This window comes from Furipterus horrens, unplaced genomic scaffold, assembly GCF_987537825.1.
Source record: "Furipterus horrens unplaced genomic scaffold, mFurHor1.1.pri manual_scaffold_3, whole genome shotgun sequence".
In the NCBI taxonomy this organism is placed as follows: Eukaryota; Metazoa; Chordata; class Mammalia; order Chiroptera; family Furipteridae; genus Furipterus; species Furipterus horrens.
In genome coordinates this window covers 169,445,886-169,459,654 of record NW_028327173.1, presented here as the reverse complement: position 1 = coordinate 169,459,654, position 13,769 = coordinate 169,445,886, and the positions used below count along the sequence as shown (strand labels likewise).

Sequence of the window (13,769 nt, the reverse complement as noted above, 5' to 3'; positions counted from 1 at the left end):
AGCTGCTTCCTGGACTCATTGAGCAAAGGCAGCTCGCTGTCATCTTCCAGCCCAAACCCGTCCCATCTCTTGGGTGTACGGACTCAGTGATGGGGTCTTGCCAGCTACAGCTGGTCAATAAACCCTTCTCAAACGTCCTCTCCTAGCCCTGTTGCCACTTTCCTAAAGCATTCCTCTCCCCTCCTCCTATGCGACAGCTCTCTAAACAGGTTTTTCACTTTTGGGAGTTTGGGGGGAGGGGCCTCCAGTAATTTCTAATAGAATTTAAATTCATATAGTGCAGCAAGATTAACCTTTATGAAGCTATCACCAGATACCCACACCTTCACCAGAGACTATATTGTAGGCAAGCATGGCTTTCGGGGGTCTGGTGTCGGTGCCCTGCCAGCCCCTCAGCCACATCTCTCCATTGTGCCTCTCAACAGTCCACCCAACCATCACACAGCTGTCCCCAGAGCTCAGCCTGCCCTTGCATGCCATTCCTTTCATCAGTAATGGCCTTCCCTCCTTCTCTGCCTCAGTATCCTGCTTATGGGTCCCTCAGGGTCCAGCTCACACGTCGCCACAGCTCCGAGGTCTTCCCTTCCTCCTTGGCGAGTACAGTCGCCCCCTCCTCTGCGCGCTCCCGTGGCCTCTGGCACAGCCATGCCAGGCGGACAGGGACACCTCCAGCCACTCCAACAGACTGTGAATCCTCAGTGTCACCCCCAGCTCTGGATCCCCAGCGTCAGTGCACACTGGGAACTCGGCCAATGTTGACTAAATGAATTAATATACATAGGAAACACTGGCAAGCCTGTCCCCACTGGAATACCAGTGTTATCTCCTTTGACCTCTCAGGGTACTTCGTCTGCACCTTCTTGTTTTATGCTTATATAGTCCTTCCTTATTTATCTCTACAAGGCCATAAGCACCTTGGTGGCAGGGTCTGTCAGTCCTCTTTGAATCTCCCCGACCTGGACTGGCACCAACTGCTAGGCAGGAAGTGCCTGGGGAGTGAATGAATGAGGAAGAGACAGGTAAGTGGGAAAAGTTTCCACCCAGGGACCACACGGGACATGGTCTTCTATCTGACATTTGTCTCCAACTCTAAGTTAGTAAGTGTCCTTCTTGAGCCTCACTCTTCTGATAAGGTGATGGGGTGGGGGGAGCTGGTCTAGATGACCCAGCAGGGCACTGCCCAGCTTCAGACAGGAGCACACGCTCTGCATCCTGAAGGCCTGAGTTCAAAGCCAGCTTCCCTATTACCTTGCCATGTGACCTGAGACAAGCTAGTGAAGCAAGCAGTCTGCTCCTTGGCTTCCTAATCTGTAAAATGAAACATGACAACAGCACTACCTCATGTGGTTGTTACAAAGATGGGCGTGCGACACTAAACAGCATCCAGTAAACAGTAAGTTCTCAGGAAAAGCCTGCCATCATCACCGTGGCCATGTCCTCCCCTTTCAGCTGCGGTGTCAGCAGTCCCTGAGATTTTACGGGTGGAATGGAGCCAACAGATTTGAGGGGTGAAGGGGGGTGGGGGCTCTTCAAACAGAGAGGAAGCCAGGCCTGCCGGCGCCCGCCCGTGTCTCACCATGAGTCCTAACGCTGACTCGTCCCCCCATCCTGATCTTCCCAGCAGAGCAGCACCCACGCTCTGCCTGCCAAGCTCGGCGGCTGTTCCTACCTTCGGAAAAAAAGACCTAAGAATTCTTGACCCCTCAGACAAGGAGCCTGAGAAACGGGGCAGCAGGGTGGGAGAAATGTGTCCACACAGGGCACTCTGCCTTGGGTCCAAGTTTAAGACCCATCCTGTCATCCTGCTCCACACAATCCAGAGGGGCAGCTGTCAGTCGGGATCACTGAGTAGGCAGCAGGGTTTCAAACGCAAGCCTGATCCCAAGTCAGGGGAGTGAAAGCGCTGCCGTGGCCATGGGGGGTGTGGGTGGGGGGGTCACATCAGATCCAAACCAGCCAACCTCAGGGGCCAAAGCCCAAAGTCAAGTTCATAATCATGGCCTTTAATTTCTCAACAGTTAGCATAGCTTCTAGCCTTCAGAGTTTGTTTTAAATAATGCAATCAGTCCCTTCACATTGAATTTGACCTTCCCTCTGCAAAGCCCAGCACTCACAGTGATATTGTTTTACAAAGATGTTAAAACAGATCTCTCAGACTCACATTTCTCACTGCCCACTTGTCAGCCTACATTACAGGGTTTTCAAACATCTCCCAGTGTCCCAAAGGATGACTTTCATCTGATGCTACCGGTCAAGGACTGGAAATGACTGGAAACAAAAGGAGAGCCGGTCCCTGCTCGCTCACCAAGCTTGCGTTGTAACTGTTTCCTTTCCTGAGACACACATTAAGCCCCAGCCATAAAGGCCAAAACGCGACCAAACTCACATTCTTCTGAAACTACCAGGTAAGCACATAAAAAAAAAAAAAATGCCCTCAATAAAAATGGAATGGACGTTTCCCTTGTTCTGAGCCCTTCTTCAGGCCCCGCCCTGGAGCTGAAGTTTGCTCAGGAGGAGTAGAGTCGCAGATCTCAGAAAAAGGGACTCGGGAGTCCAAGAACTGAGGGGAAGTTGTGGAAATGATGGTCCAGTTGCCCCAAAACATTGTGAGCTGATGCAAAATGATACATGGGGCATCAAAATATGAAAATGTGTTTACAAAAAAACAAAGAGGAGAAAAAAGTGAAAAAATGAACACACACTATGATCTCAATGGAGGGCACAAATATATATGCTTAATCCACAAATATCGGAGGGACTGTGATAAAACAAAAAACAGTGGGTGTGGGTGAAAAGATTGTAGGCAACTTTGCTTTCCCCCCCAAAGACCCCTATATGTGGTTGTTTTAAATAAAATCTACATCCTTGTAAGATGGAATGCTCAGATAAGACCAAATACAATCTGGAACAAGTCTATAAAAGTCGGGGGCTGGAGTCCGCTACCCATGGCTTTGCAGCCAACCACACACATGCGCTTGGCAACCACAGCCCTGTGGCTCCTAAGCACAGGTCTGGGGAACTTCCACTCACGCGTGTCCAACCACTGCCCAGGGGAAACACAAACCCGGCGTATGGTTGCCTTTCCTGACACCCCTGTTTTCAGGTTTCCTGTTCTGTGGGTGACCCCAGAATACCTAAAACCAGAAGCCTGATGGGCTGAACTGGCCTGTGATGGAGGTGGGTGGGGGTGGAGCCTCACCTTCAGGACCCCTCCCCACGCGGCCACCTGCCAGGGTTGCAGCTAGAGGGAATTTACAGGCACAGACGAGCAGACACTTACCCAAGTTACTGTGTGCTGGGGACATCGGATTCGGGGATAGGTTTGGAGAACCTGCGAGATGAGACACAGATGTGAGATTTCATAAAAGACCCTTGACTGGAGAAGCCAATTACTGACATCGAGGTGGGCCAGCTCAACACAGCAAAAGAAACCCTGGGCTCAGCCTCCAAGGCCCAGGAGACAGCCTCATGCCCTCTCCTTTCCCGTCCTCTACTTCCGTGGGCCCCAGGTCACTTCACTTATGGAACATAGGATTGAGCAGATGATCTCCAGGTCTTCGCCAGACCTGGCAGACTGATGCTCTTCACCAGGACCCACTGCACACCTAGGGAACTCACCTACACCACACCCATCTGCCTCGTTAATTATGCCCCCAAGAAAAGGAGAAGGGCAGGGAAAGCCCCCTCCCCAGCTGCTCGAAGACCAGCCCTCCCACACAGGAGGGGCCTTGGCCGCCCAGACGTCACAGTCGCTGCTCTCAGTGGCTTGGAAACTGGAAATACCATTCTAGCCCTTTCCCTAGGTTTCGGGGAACTCACCGAGTGACCTCAGAAATCCCATGCCTCAGTGACTGGACTGATACTTTATGCGAGACATAAAGCTGTATGTGGCAAGTAGTCTAAACCTTCCCAATTCTTCCTACTTTATTACCCCCTCTCCACCCCTCACCTCCAAAAAAACAAAGCAAAAAGTCACATGGCATCAACCTTCAAAAAAACCCAGTTACTGTCTTCGCACAGAGCACACTGGGCATGTCCCTCCTTCATCCCTGCGCCCATGGGGCTATGGAGAGCTGTTCATTTATTAGCAGCCTTGTGGGGCTGGCTCCACCCTGAAATCCACCAGTCCTCGAAGTGGGCCTCATGCATAAGCTTCCCTCAGCTGCTAATGGGGATCTGTCCTGCTCTTGCCATGTGTTTCTTTTTCTTCCACAGCATCAAGTCCACTAGTGGATGGAAGAGTCCTGAAGAAGCAGAGCTCCCGAATCGGGCTTGAACATGCCCCCATGTATTAGCTGTGAGACCTCGGTAAAGCGGTTTCAACTCTTTGAGCCTTGGCTTTTCCCCTCAGGCATAACTTAGAAGTAATATCATCTATACTGTGTGACTTGTAGAAATGAAGTGATTTTATGCATGTAAAAGTGCATACACCATGACTGGAACCTAGCAGGCACTCAGTAAATGTTGGTGTCCTATTTTGTGGTGGCTCATGAAGACCCGGGAAAGTTGTGGGTCTTCTCACTGATCTGAACAGACATGTGCGCGTGTGTTAGGGAAGACCCAGAGCTGGACAAGGCGATTCTTGGGCTCCAGCTGGGATGCCACCACATTTCATCTGTTCATGGGCCACTGGACTAGTTTCCAAATGGACAGTTTTGAGTGACGAATAGAGAATAAACAGGAGATCACACTCAGTCATCCACAGGCTGCCTGGGATCCACAAAACCCGGTGTCTACTTTCAATCAATCACTAATGTTCACCACAGGGCTCTGCAAGTACTCTTACAGGAGGAGAGGAAGAAGGGAGAGGGAACAAAGAAAATGGGGCCGAAAGGAGGGACAGGAGGGGCGAAAAGGCAGCTGCTCAGCCCGTATACATACCCTTCCCTTTGGTTTGTTTTCTTTCAAAACAGTAATCAATCCACAAACATGAGAGCAGCGAGGAGGGAAGAAAGAAGGGAGAGTGAGGAGATCTATAGCATCTGGAGAGATGCTGCTTAGCTGGCCCGCCTCCCATGCCAGCATTTAATGGCAACAAGCTTGCCACAGCCACTTGGCAGCGGATACAGGAAGGTCTTAAGAGCATTCCAGCTGGGTTCACACTGTCAGCCACTCATCCAGGGGGTGTGTTTGGGGGTGTGTGTGTGCTAAACCCCAAAGTGCCATGATGCCCAGACTAGGTATCAAGGAAGCGAATTTTCAATGAACATGTGAGTTGCTTTCATCCATCTTTCAGGAACTGCATACTCTCTTTGGGGTTGTGTGCAAGGCAGGTGGCTGGGCTGTGCCTAGTGGCTCTGTGGGTACAAGGCATGCTCACCATCATCAGAACTGAACATTTGTTTGGTTCCCTCCTCCTCTTCCTCCTCTCCCTCCTTCTCCTCACCCAACCGCACATAGCACAGAGCACATTTTGTGTGGCAGCTGGGGTCCAATGCAAGAAGCCACTGGTTTGAAGCCAATTTGGTCCCATAAAAAATGACACGGGGACATCTGGAGATGTGGCTGGCAGCACCTGGGCTGGGTCCCTCACAGTAGGGACATATAGCTCCCATTTGGTCAACACACAAAAATAGATGCTTCAGAGGCCTCCACTGGCCAGTGGCAAAGACCTTCCCTCCACTCTGATTCTCTGGGAACTATTTCTGGTGATGAAGTCCACCTCCACCCTACTGCCGTTACATCTCACTAAGGCACAGACTCTGCTTGGCCCCCATCAGCTTCACACCTGAGTGACATGCTCTCCTGCCTCTCCCCACTCTGGAGGAGTCGACTCTGGTCACACTGAGTCTTACTGTTCCCAGAATGCACCTGGCTCTCCTGCCCTTGCCCCCACAACTCTGCCTGGCACAGCCTTTGCCTGACCTGATGGCTTGGCTGACACCTGCACAGCTCCAAGACTCAACTCAAGGAAAACCTACACAGCAAGGTACCGCTCTTTCCCCAACACCTCTTCCCAGGCTGGGTTAGGTGGCCTTGCTCTGTGCCCCTGAAGCTGTGTGGCGTGTTCCATCAGGGAACATACGAGATGCACAGTAACTGCTGCTTATCTTGTCAGTCTCCCCACAAGCTGTGAGCAACTCAGGCTCCTCCTCGACCCCCAGTACCTGGCACAGAGTGGTTATTCTATAAATATTGGATAGAAGGAGGTAGGGAGGGGGTGAAGGGGGAGAGGGGAAGAAGGGAGGGAGGGAGGGAAAGAGGGAAGGAGGGAGAAAGGGAGGGCAGGCACCCAGGATTAAGAGCACACCCCTGCAAGACTCTGACCTGCGTCCATGCTGTGGTTCATCTGGTGGTCACTGGTCTCTCCATCTTCACTCAGGTAGCCAGGGGGTGGGGTTTCTGGGAATCAGGAGGGAAATGGTTCATTAAATGGCCTCTATGGCTCGGAGAGAGACCTTCTGTGACTTCATCATGCATTCATACCCCTATGCCCTGGTAACAGGTGCCAGGGCAGCCATGGGCCTCAAAGCAAGGTCAGCACTCCTGGGTCCTGCTGTCTTCATGCCCTTCCACCTCCAGCCCGCATCCCCCCATCCCCCCATCATCACTTTATTACCACCTTTGTTCACAAGTCTGAAATGCCTGTTTCCAGAGCCTCTGCCAGGCTAACTGTCCTCCATACTGCACTGGCCTTGTTATTTGTTCTCTCTTTAAGACATGTCTTAGCTTCCTAAGTGGGTTCCAAGTTTAGCGCCAGCAGAGACTGACCTGCTTCTCTGAGTGACCCCAGAACCCGACTTAGCTCTCTAAGGTTCACTGAATGAACAAAGTGGGTGATGTGCCCCCTAGAGACCAGGGCCACCTGCACAGGATATGAAAAGGACGGATCTGTGAGTGGGGTCTGGCCTTAATGCTGCGGCCCACGTGCACAGGCCTGTGGTCAGCCTCGGCCCAGCAGACTCATCAGGGTGAAGGCCTGCCCAAAGCAGAATGCTCAGGGCAGAACCCAAGGGCCTGGGGACTGCCCGGCAGCCACAGTCCCCGCGAGGTGACAGCCCCAAGGGCTGCTGAGCATCTGTCCTGGACTCGAGAGTGTGGTTGATTCACACATTAGATGCATGTCAGTGAGAGGCTCCTAAAAACATCTGCACTCTGACAGTGGAGCCCACTTCTCCCTGTGGAGAAAAAACTTGACCTGGGTCTGAACCCCCACCCAGGCGGTTACTGCTCCGCAGGCTGACGTACAGGCCGGCTCTCTGTGCTCACTGCCCAGCCCTGGCTCAGAGCACCCACTGTCTGTAGCCCCCCACGGTCAGGGATCCTGCCTGAACTTCAACCCTGGCCTCAGGGCAGTGAGAGGAACAGAGTGTCACTATTTCCGTTTCCAAAATAAATGACTGCACTGAGGCCGGGAGGAAGGGTCACGCCGCCACTTCTCCATGCCAAGAAAAGCATCATTAGTAAGCAGGGAGCAAGGCCAAGGGTCCTCTCCCAACAGGGATGTGGTTCTGAGTCAGGGGCCAGCGCTGTGTGCACAGACTGGGTGATGGGGAGGGCCAGGGGGGCCAAGAGCAGAGCAGTGGGAGTGATGTCCCAGGCCGGCCTGCACTGCCCGGTACCCACCTGGAATATTGCTCTGCGGCTCGATGCCCGCGGGGAAGTTAGTGTTTTCGGGGATGGAATGGCTGTAGTCGTCCAGCGGGGGAAACTCGGCTGGGATCTCTGTGTGGCGTGGCACCAACACAGGAGGTAGAACTGTTCAGAAGAGACAGAGCAGAGGTGGGTCAGAGTCAGTGCCAGGCCAGCCCCAAAGCCCCTGCAGCCCCTCCCCCAGGAAGAGGAGGGAGGAGGGAGAGGGGCTGGGGGAGGCAGGGAGCATACCTGGGGTCTCTACCCTCTGGTAGTGGTAGGGATTCACGCAGACCTCGTCCTTCTTCATGTTGAAAGCGAACTCACACAGCTCCATGGCCCGCAGCTCATGGTGGCTGTGCAGGTCGGGCCATCGCCACAGGCGGCAGTAGATGACATGGGGGAGCCCCTTCCGATGGGATACCTGCAGCCGGCCATCCAGGGACCTGCCAGGATGGGAAGGGGCAACAAAAGACAGTGAAGGGGACTTGGCTTGCCTTCTCCTAAGTTCTGCCTGCTGCTCCTAGTGAGCTTGCTGGCAGAGGCTCAGAAAGCCCTCTCCACGCCCAGCACCCCCGCTCCTTTCTCTCAGACGCAATGGGCCTGGAGATCAGAGAACCTCTAACTGTTAGTGCTGGACGGGATCCCAGGAGAAGAACACAGAGGCCCACCAGGAAGGACAAGGCCTCCCCGGGGCCAGCCGAGTGGGCCTGGAACCATCCAGGCCTCGGGGAGAGTTCTCCACCCCTCACCCCACCCCCAAATAAAAGGGATGGCACTTGAATCATGTTCTGAACAGGTCCACAGGCCAGGTGGAGGTGGGCGGGGGAGACAGGGCTGAGCAAGAAAACGAGCTCTTTAGGTACAAACATGAGGACCACAGTGATTCTGAGCAGGTGACAAAGCACACAGTTTCTCTCTAATGGCTCTCAGCACTCATCCACTTCCTCCCTCACACAGGAGAAAACAAGAAGAAACTCCAAATGGCTCTTTTAGGTGATATTTGTGATGAGGCAGGGAGGGAAAGAGGGACATTAAAGGGACTTTTAATGCCAAGAGCCTACCCTGCAGACCTCTCAGCAGTCCCTTTCAGTTTGAGGTTTGGTTGAAGGTGGCCCCAGGTGTCACCCACAGGGTCGTGCACGGGCTGAGCAGGAGCCAAGCCTGTGACTCCACACCATGCTTAGTTCTGCCACTGTTCCCAGTCTGGATGGGCCAAACACTGCAAATGGCAGCGTCCCATCCCTGTGCAAACCATGTCTTCCATGGTGACTTGGCCTCCAAGCAGCTGTGACCCCCACCCCTTGGGCCAGGCCAAGGTGCGGTCCCTGGACCAGCAGGACAGGTCCACAGAAGCTTGTTGAAAAGGCAGAACCTACTCCAACCTTCTAAATCAAAATCTCCCTTTTTATAAAATCCCAGGTCAACGCACGACAAGCAGGTTGGAGCAGCAGGCAGGACGCAACCCTGCGGAACTACCGAGTGGCAGAAGCCCTGTCAGCCAAGAGCAAGGCGGGCAGGCGGGGAGGCTTCTGAAAGGATGTGAGGTTTCAGCTGACGTCCAGTACCAGCCAGGTCAGGAGATTCTATTCACATATGCAACATTAGTAAATGTTACATGAACTCCCATGCATGGCACTAGGGATAGAGTAGCAGGCACAACTTTTCTAACAGCGGGGCGGGGCTGGCTGAGAGGCATCTGCAAACTCTCCCTCCCTGCCCCCGTATGACGGAGGGCACCCACTGGCCTGAATAACAGTATTTATGGGCACTCTGTAAGGGCCGCGCTAGTCAGATGCAACCAGAAGCACCCACCAAATTTTAAAAATCACAGGAATCCAATCAAACTCTTCAGGCCACTGGCCTGGGGCCGGGGCCAGAGAGATCAAGGTCAGAGCTGGGCTTGGTCACAGAGACTGACCCAGAGCTGCCGACTAGGAGTTCCTCAAAGGAAACAACCACCTCCCTTGCAACAGCCCCCAAACAGCAATTCCCAGGCAGAAGGAAGAGGACAGCGTCAAACTCCCCGAGGCAGAGGGAAGACTGTCAGGTAAGGAGTCATGAGACCTGGGGTCCAGATGGGATCCTTCTCTCCTAGCTGTGAGACACTGGGTAAGTCATGAGGTCTCTGGGACCCTCAGTTACTTCACTTGTAAAATGGGAATATTCTCCCACCCCCTCTTGAGCTCCAGCAGCTCAGTATCCACTTGAAAGTACTTTGTGAAGCGCCAACCCCTGAGTGTAATCCCGCATGACAACAGCCGCTCTCCAAACCCAGGCCTGGATAAAAGGGTGAGTGTGGGACCGAGAGGAGAGAGGCAGAGTGTGACAGGGTGAGTGGCGACTAACATTATTCAGCTGTTCCCATTCTCTTGCAAAGCCACCGAGTGCCCACAGATTAGAGAAGTGGTCACGTTTGCTCCCCAGTGTTTGACAAAAGACCTAACAAAGAGCCGGCTGTACATCTAGAGCTACCTCTGCAGGGGAAGGCTTGAGAAAGGTTCGGACCTGCAGCAAGAAGGGATGGGACTGTGGACAGAACCCCCAGCCGCTTCGCTTTAAAAATTATAATAATACATAGTAATACATAGTAATACACAGCAGAAGGAGAGGTGGCGACAGATGGCACAGGGGACGGCTCTCAGATGCCATGGGGCAGAGTGCCTAGGAGATGGAGCAGGAGGCCAAGTTCCTAACAGCCCTACACCTGGGCTTGAGCCTTTAGGAAGGAATGCTGGAGGGAGAGGTGAGGGATGAGGGATGCTCACACACAACCTGAACATTCTAAACCCCCAGAACAAGCGCACTCAGGCCAGGGGTCTCACTCGGCAGAGATCCATAGTGGACCCATAGCCTCACACCTGCTCAGGGACCTACAAGGGAAGAAGGGCGTGGAGAACGCAGGAATGGGCAGCCGGTGGGACACAAAGCTCAGACATGACGCAGGTGACAGGCCAAGGTCTGGGCCTGGGGTGGGGTTGTGATGTGGTCATCATGGGCTTTTGTAGTTGAGGGGTAGGAAGGAGCGTCAAGGAGGTGGCGGAAGAGGGCAGAACATTTGTCAGGTCTGTAAGTAGAAGACTTCAGTTTCCTGATTCCTCACCCAATCCTTTCTGTTATGTGGGCTGTTTCTTCTCAGGGCCTGAAGAGCTTGGATGTCTACTGGAACAATGATGGCAAAGAGGAAGGAGGGAAGAAAGGAGAAGGGGGGAAAGGGGAGGGGTACAAGGGGGAGGGTAAAAGAAGGTGGTGCAGGGAGGGAAGGAGAAGGGAGAGGGGGAGGAGGGATGAATGGGGGAGGAAGGGAGAAGGGGGAAGGAGCGGGGAGGAGGGTAAGAAGTGTCCTTCAGTCAAATAAAACAAACTGAATGGATGCAATTTATCTCTGTCCTGCCCAAAACAATGAGTGGAGAACAGAGCAGACGAAAGTGGAAAGCAGATGGCCGAGCAGGAACAGACTTAGCAGAGTGGAGTGAGCTGAAACCAAGCGCCTATCAGAGGAAGCCAACAAAAGTGATCCCATTTGTGCCTCAGAACCCTGGAAACTCAGGAATTGAAGGCACCACGCACTTCTCAGGATGAGGCTGAAAACAGGGGGATGGGCTGAAAGTCTATAGAAAAGGCAGTCAGATCCCAGCCCCCCTTTCCAAACCCCAGCCAACAGGGCCTCCCCCAACCTGCAAGAGACAGGTTTGCTCTCTGCAGAAAATACACTGGAGACAGGGGCTCTGGATGGGGTCACCGGGGTGCAGCTGGGGTGAAGGTCAGAGGAGGTTTGGAAGGAGGATTTCTGGAGGCGCTCTTGCCCCCTTTGTACCTAGGACAGTGATGGATGGTCCATGTGTCCACCCCCTCCTGTTGAGAAATTAAAACAGCTTAGCCCACAAGAGACCTGCAATCTGACATTTGAGGATGCCCCCCAACAAAATAGCCCTATTCCTGCCAGTTCCTCCTGTGCAGAGTAACCCACCAGCCACCAAGCTGGAGCATTTAATGTTTTTTTATTGCGTCACTCTTAAATATGAAAGCACAGCCAGAATCCTCAGCCTTTTAAAGAAAGCCACTAACAGGAGGCACAGGGAAAGAAATAAGAAGGCAGGGAGGAGGGGCAAGGCAAGTCTGAGGCAAGAAAGAAGAAACTTCCAAAGTAAATAAAACAAACACTACTCTCAGGGAGATAAGATATTGAAATCCTAAAATAGAAACATTTATAGACTATTAAAAAAAAAACCTCTTGGAAACAAAAATAAGACTATAAATTTAAAATTCAAGAAAGAATCAAGTCGACTCCTTGAATTCTTAAACTATTATATACATGAATTATTTTTATAATATAATCAAAATTTTAAAAAGCAAGGGAGCGACAGTAATCAAAGGCAGTGTGGTAATGACAAAGAAGAAAAACCACACATACGTACGTGTGGGTGCATGTACACACACACACACCCTGAGAAACAGATGATGGAATCAATAGAGTCCATAGTCACATATATATGGACAACTGATTTTTGACAGAGATCCAAAGACAAAGAGGAAGGATAGTCTTTTCAACAAATGGTGCTAGAAAAGTTAGATATCCAAATGCAAGAAAAATGAACTTCAATCTATACCTGGCACCCAACACAAAAATTAACTGAAGCGGGTCATAATATAAAGCCTAAAACAATACATCTTGTAGAAGAAAACATAGGGAAAATTCTTTATGATCTTGTGATAAGCAAACATTGTTTAGATATCACACTAGAAACACATTCCATTTTTAAATAGTTGATAAATTGACTTTATCAAAACTTAAGCTTCTGGTCTTTGGAAGTCACTGTTAAAAGAATAAAAAGACAAGACACAAAATTGGAGGAAAATATTTGCAAAGTATATATCTAATAAAGGACCTGTGTCAGAAATATATAAAGAACTCTACAAACTCAATATTAAGAAAACAAACAACCCAACTATAAAAAAATAACAACAAAGTCATTTGAACACTGTACAAAAATATATATAGATGGCAAATAAGCACATGAAAAGATGTTGATGTTCAGCATCATTAGCCATTAAAGAAGTGCAAATTAAATCTACCATGAGTTAACCCCCACATAATTATTAAAATGGTTAAACTAAAAACACTGTGCCACATGTTTGCATGGATGTGGAGCAACTAAAACTTCAAACATTGCTAGTAGGACTGTAAAAGGACACAACTACTCTGGCAAACAGTTTTGAAGTTCCTTTAAAAAGGTAAAAACCTACCGTAGGATCCACCCATTTCACTCCTAAGAGTTTACCCAAGGGAAATCAAAGCGTCTGTCCCTACATGAATGTTCACAGCAGCTTCATTTGTAATAGCCCCAAACTGGAAATTATTATACAGCAATGGGTGAATGGATAAACAAACTGTGATATATCCGCACAATATCAGCAATATAAAAGAATGAACTACTGATACATGTAACTACACGGAGGAACCTAAAAACAATATGCTGAGTGAAAGAAGCTAGACATGAGTACATATAGGCAAAATTATAGAGTGATTGAAAGTAAAGCAAAAATACAGACTAATCAAGAGGGATAGAAAGTAGATCAGGGGTCGCCTGGGCATGGGGGTCGTGCGGCGATGGGAGGGGGACTTACCAAGAGGTAAAGGCTATGTTTACTATCTTAGTTGTAGTGGTGTTTTCACAGGTATAAACATAGGTCAAAATTTATCAGATTGTTTCTTTTAAATATGTGCTGCTTGCTGTGTGTCAATCATACCACAATTTTAAAGAGAGAGAGAAACAAGGCTTTGGGGCTTTAGACTTGCATAAACCCTGATTCAAATATTGACTCTGTGCTTTCACTGTATAAACTAGATCAAATTATTTAATGCCTGGGTATTAATTTTTTCATTGAAATAGACCTTTGGTTGGATTGTTGGGAGGACTAAATGATATTCTGAACAGAAAGCCTTTAACATAGAGTAAATCACGATAAATGGAAGCAACCTATTTTCATTACTATTTAACTATTACTACCTTTATTACTATGATGGTGCCTAACAAGCAAGGTATACAGTAGGTGCTCAAAAACACCAGTTCCCTCTCCTGCTTTGGTCATCTGGGTGCACAGCCAGGTGGCCACAGTGAAGCCTCAGTTGACCTGGTGCTTTGAATTTTCACCAGGCTTCTGTGCCCCTTATCTCAGGTAAGCCCCACGCACTG

The 13,769-nt window shown here is 50.5% G+C and overlaps 1 protein-coding gene across 1 annotated transcript in view; it reads right to left on the bottom strand.

The window, feature by feature from the left end:
* SMAD3 (SMAD family member 3) overlaps positions 1–13,769 on the bottom strand; it is a 113,375-nt gene that overhangs the window by 18,043 nt on the left and 81,563 nt on the right. The window contains exons 2-5 of the mRNA XM_090270811.1: positions 7,825–8,018; positions 7,567–7,698; positions 6,268–6,342; positions 3,281–3,331 (exon numbers count right to left, since the gene is read on the bottom strand). Of these exons, the coding sequence (XP_090126937.1) occupies positions 3,281–3,331; positions 6,268–6,342; positions 7,567–7,698; positions 7,825–8,018 (452 nt within the window). The remainder of the gene's footprint in view (positions 1–3,280; positions 3,332–6,267; positions 6,343–7,566; positions 7,699–7,824; positions 8,019–13,769) is intronic.